This window comes from Nematolebias whitei, chromosome 14, assembly GCF_014905685.2.
Source record: "Nematolebias whitei isolate Nwh7 chromosome 14, NemWhi1, whole genome shotgun sequence".
Lineage (NCBI taxonomy): Eukaryota > Metazoa > Chordata > Actinopteri > Cyprinodontiformes > Rivulidae > Nematolebias > Nematolebias whitei.
This window is the reverse complement of record NC_056511.1, coordinates 42,579,396-42,584,135: the sequence shown is the minus strand read 5'-3', so window position 1 is coordinate 42,584,135 and position 4,740 is coordinate 42,579,396. Positions and strand designations below refer to the sequence as shown.

The window sequence follows — 4,740 nt, the reverse complement described above, 5'->3', positions numbered from 1 at the left end:
CTTTTAATTTGCACTCCTTGGCATTTTTATTGAAGCGGTTTGTTTGTGTAACTTGTCAAACTCTGGCCCTGACCCTCGTAATTGGTCAAGGTTGTAATTCTATCGGCAACAGAAATAATTGTTCACACACACACAGAATGAGAGTTACATTTGGGAACATTTTCTCTCAGAGTTCTGTACTTTCTGTCTGTAGAACAGTGCAACATTGTGCATAAATGTGTTCATTCGACAAATCCCACAGCGATTAAACATTAACTTTCAAGAGGAGGAGCCCCTGCACTCCCCAAGTCAATCTCTCTGTAGGCTTTGATGACCCGAAGTGAAAGAAACACAACATGACATCAGGCAGAGGTAAGATGCATACATTTTTGTGTGTTTTTAAAAAAAAAATTATGTTCTTAGTGGCATTGTACTTTCAAACAAGACAGTGTATTTTCAGTAAGTATAACTCGTCATATTGTTCATTAATATGTGCTCTTAATTCTTGCGTTTGCTTTGCTTATTATTTTGAATTGAAAAAGGTGTCAGATGCAAATTAGCTCATAAGTGGCATGGTCTGGACTCTGAATGGAACAAATAAATTATTTAATTTCAGTTAGTTGGATCTAAACCTTCAAGCTGGTTAAAAGGCAAAGAATACAGTATATTTGTGCGGATGTGACACTTTATCAATCGTATGTTCAAGCAAAACGTTATTACTGTTGTTGTGCAGTATCAAACAAACCTTCCAGAAGGACTCTGAAAAAAGCTCACGGTGGGAAAGACAAACGGCGACCCACTAGCTGAGCAGAGGTGCCTGTCGAGGGGGACACAGCTGGATTTTCACTGACAGAGCATGTTTGATACGTGGCATCGAGCTGTCTATCGTGCTGTTTTATTGCTCTGCGTCAGAGAAACAGATGTGGTAACCTGCAAAGATAAAACTCTGTCACAAGTTAGAGGTTATTGACAGCTCAATGTGACAGCAGCTGGAGGGTTTTCACAGGTAATGCCTGCAAACATGTGGTAGTAGCAGAGAGTCGCTCACAACACATGGGACGTTTTGTGACATTGCATGAGATAGCAGATAACTTTATTTTCAATGGATGCCTAAATTGCCTACACATTTGTCATTTCTTAGCATAAAATAATCTTGACCAAAACCTCAGACATGAAAGGGAATCAGCCATGTATATTCCTTCAGGGAATGCTTGGCCTTTAATGAGATGTGTTTTAATTTAAGGTGGACATGATCCGCTTGCTCTTGTCATTTCCCAACAACTGCAAACTCCCAACAGCTCAGAGTAACTGGCTGTTTTCATACAAGGCAATAGCTGATTAATTCCAGTTTTTCACACAAAATATCAACTATCTCTCTACTAATTATTTTGAGGGATTAGTTATGAATCTCTGCTTATCTCTTCTGTTGTTTTCTTCTCTTCACTTTAGCTCAAGACAAATAAAACATGATCTCAAAAAGAGAGCCTTGCTGCATAAATGATGAATAAAGAAAAAAATCTGATAGTGCAAATGTCTATCCATCCATTATTTTTACCCGCTTTTTCCTTATTGGGTCACTGGTGCCCATGTCCATTTATCACTGTGTGAGAGACAGGGGACACCCTGGACAGGTCTCCAGTCCATCACAAGGACACATAGAGACAAACGAGACAAACAACCATTCACTCTCTCACTCACACCTAGAGACAATTCAGAGTTATCATCAGTCTAACATACATGTTTTTGGTCTGTGGGAGGAAACTGGAGTACCCAGAGAAAACATATGCATGCACAGAGAGAACATTCCACCCAGAAAGACCCCGGACAGGGATTTGAACTGGTAACCTTCTTGCTGTGCCGCCCGGTAAACAATGTTTAAAATGTCCAAGTCACTTTGATCTTTAAAGCTAACCTATTAAATTAAATTTTATAGGCTTCGTTTTGAAAGTGCTGCCTGACAAAGTGCCCTTGCTCGGACCACCATTGTGTCAGTGCAAAACGACCCATTATTCCCACAAAACCTGCACCAGTGTCCCATATGTCCTGATGCAATATTGACATTCTGTTATGATTAAGTCTGGCTCTCAAGGTTCATATTTTTGTGATAGTTTTCGTTGCATATTGGTGTTCTCGGTGTTTATTTCTGTCCTAATTTAAAAAGGCCTGTGCCATGAATGTTGTCTCTCTTACCGTCTTGTTTTTCCTTTTTCATTTTATAATTAAGAGTTTTTTCTCCGCCTATGAAATGGCATTAGGATCCTATAGTCACATTTCATGACCATCTTCTAGTTAACCCTTCATTTTGTTAGACTTGAACTGTATAAAAACACATTCAGGTGTTTTATTGATGTTCTAATGAAACTTTAATGGATTAAATGTTTTGTAGTTTTAAAGGGGGCAAAGATTGCAGATAATGAAACCAAACCAAACCCTGTTTTATTACACCTCAGTTGATCATTAGTCAGCAGAAATGTCCTCCGATGTTCAGACAAGACTTTTGCTGTTTAGACTTTGAGTTAATCAGATTGAACGACAGCCCTAAGTCATTACAGTTTACCATATTAGGATCAAAATGTACTGATCGTGTGTATTCAGTGTTGCAAGTTGTATAATTTTACAAAAGCAGATTAAAATTCATGTGGAAACTCTTTTACGTGCGAGTCCTTATCTAAGCATCTAGAAAAGTGTAGATAATAACATTTATGTTATGATTTTTATGCTGCCAAAGTCATTTACCTCACATGTTGTCTTGTTTTTCATGGTGTGGTGGAAGGCGTCACGTTAACAGAGTAAGTTTTTTTTTTTTGCATACATACTGATTTTAACTACCTTTATTGTTAAACTATTACTTCAAAATGTAAATCCAGTTGGTCTTGAACTAATTTGCACTTAAATACATGTATTGTTTTAATAGAATTAGGTGAATAACTTTTGACCAGCATTGAATTTTTATGCTTTTAGCATTATACAAAACATTAGTTTCTTAACAGCTGAATGTTATTTTAATTAACAGAAGGTAAAAATGATGTGTGTCAGAGATAAGGCAGATACTGTACTGTTATTTGCGATGTGTGCTACTGAACAACACAATAAACTGGAGTACAGTAACGACAAACCAATTAGTGTGGATGTTAAAATAATTACAAAATACATAATTAAAAATTTGAGAAATAGAAACATTGCAAGAGGTTTAAAGTTGACATTTTGTACATGGACCTCCCTTGCACAAGAGATCTGTGCTCTCATGGGATTTGCCTGCTTAAATAAATGTTAATAATAATGAAGAAAAATGGAGTGTTTTATTTCAAAATAAATCTTCATCCAGTCGGTTTTCATTTTATGTTACTGAAGATGTTTTTGCTCTTATCTTTAAGGAAATTTACACAAAATCCAAAAGAAGGAATAGATAACCCAGCGATGGTCTTCACAGACTGCACAGGTATCCTGCCTGCTTTATATGATACAGTGTCTTGTGAAAGTATTCAGCCCCTTGAACTTTTCAACCTTTTGCCACATTTCAGGCTTCAAACATAAAGATATAAAATTTTAATTTTTTGTGAAGAATCAACAACAAGTGAGACACAATCGTGAAGTGGAATGAAATTTATTGGATGTGTCAAACTTTTTTGACAAATAAAAACTGAAAAGTGGGGCGTGCAGTATTATTCGGCTCCTTTACTTTCAGAGCAGCAAACTCAGTCCAGAAGTTCAGTGAGGATCTATGAATGATCCAATGTTGTCCCAAATGACTGATGATGATCAATAGAATCCACCTGTGTGTAATCAAGTCTCTGTATAAATGCACCTGCTCTGTGATAGTCTCAGGGTTCTGTTCAAAGCGCAGAGAGCATCATGAAGACCAAGGAACACACCAGGCAGGTCCGAGATACTGTTGTGGAGAAGTTTAAAGCTGGATTTGGATACAAAAAGATTTCCCAAGCTTTAAACATCCCAAGGAGCACTGTGCAAGCAATCATGTTGAAATGGAAGGAGTATCAGACCACTGCAAATCTACCAAGACCCGGCCGTCCCTCTAAACTTTCATCTGGAACAAGGAGAAGACTGATCAGAGATGCAGCCAAGAGGCCCATGATCACTCTGGATGAACTGCAGAGATCTACAGCTGAGGTGGGAGAGTCTGTCCATAGGACAACAATCAGTCGTACACTGCACAAATCTGGCCTTTATGGAAGAGTGGCAAGAAGAAAGCCATTTCTCAAAGATCTCCATAAAAAGTGTTGTTTAAAGTTTGTCACCTGGGAGACACCAAACATGTGGAAGAAGGTGCTCTGGTCACATGAAACCAGAATCCAACTGTTTGGCCACAATGCAAAACGATATGTTTGGTGTAAAAGCAACACAGCTCATCACCCTGAACACAACATCCCCACTGTCAAACATGGTGGTGGCAGCATCATGGTTTGGGCCTGCTTTTCATCAGCAGGGACAGGGAAGATGGTCAGAATTGATGGGAAGATGGATGGGGCCAAATACAGGACCATTCTGGAAGAAAACCTGTTTGAGTCTGCAAGAGACCTGAGACTGGGACAGAGATTTATCTTCCAACAAGACAATGATCCAAAACATAAAGACACATCTACAATGGAATGGTTCACAAAGAAACATATCCAGGTGTTGGAATGGCCAAGTCCAAGTCCAGACCTGAATCCAATCCAGAATCTGTGGAAAGAGCTGAAGACTGCTGTTCACAAACGCTCTCCATCCAACCTCACTGAGCTCCAGCTGTTTTGTAGGAAGAAT

General features: G+C 38.6%; 1 protein-coding gene across 1 annotated transcript in view; it reads left to right on the top strand.

The window, feature by feature from the left end:
• The first annotated feature begins 308 nt into the window (after positions 1-308).
• Positions 309-4,740, top strand: part of pdzd3b (PDZ domain containing 3b) — an 18,494-nt gene continuing 14,062 nt past the window's right edge. The window contains exons 1-3 of the mRNA XM_037687602.1: positions 309-351; positions 2,753-2,768; positions 3,354-3,418. Coding sequence (XP_037543530.1) covers positions 336-351; positions 2,753-2,768; positions 3,354-3,418 — 97 coding nt within the window. The 5' untranslated portion in view covers positions 309-335. The remainder of the gene's footprint in view (positions 352-2,752; positions 2,769-3,353; positions 3,419-4,740) is intronic.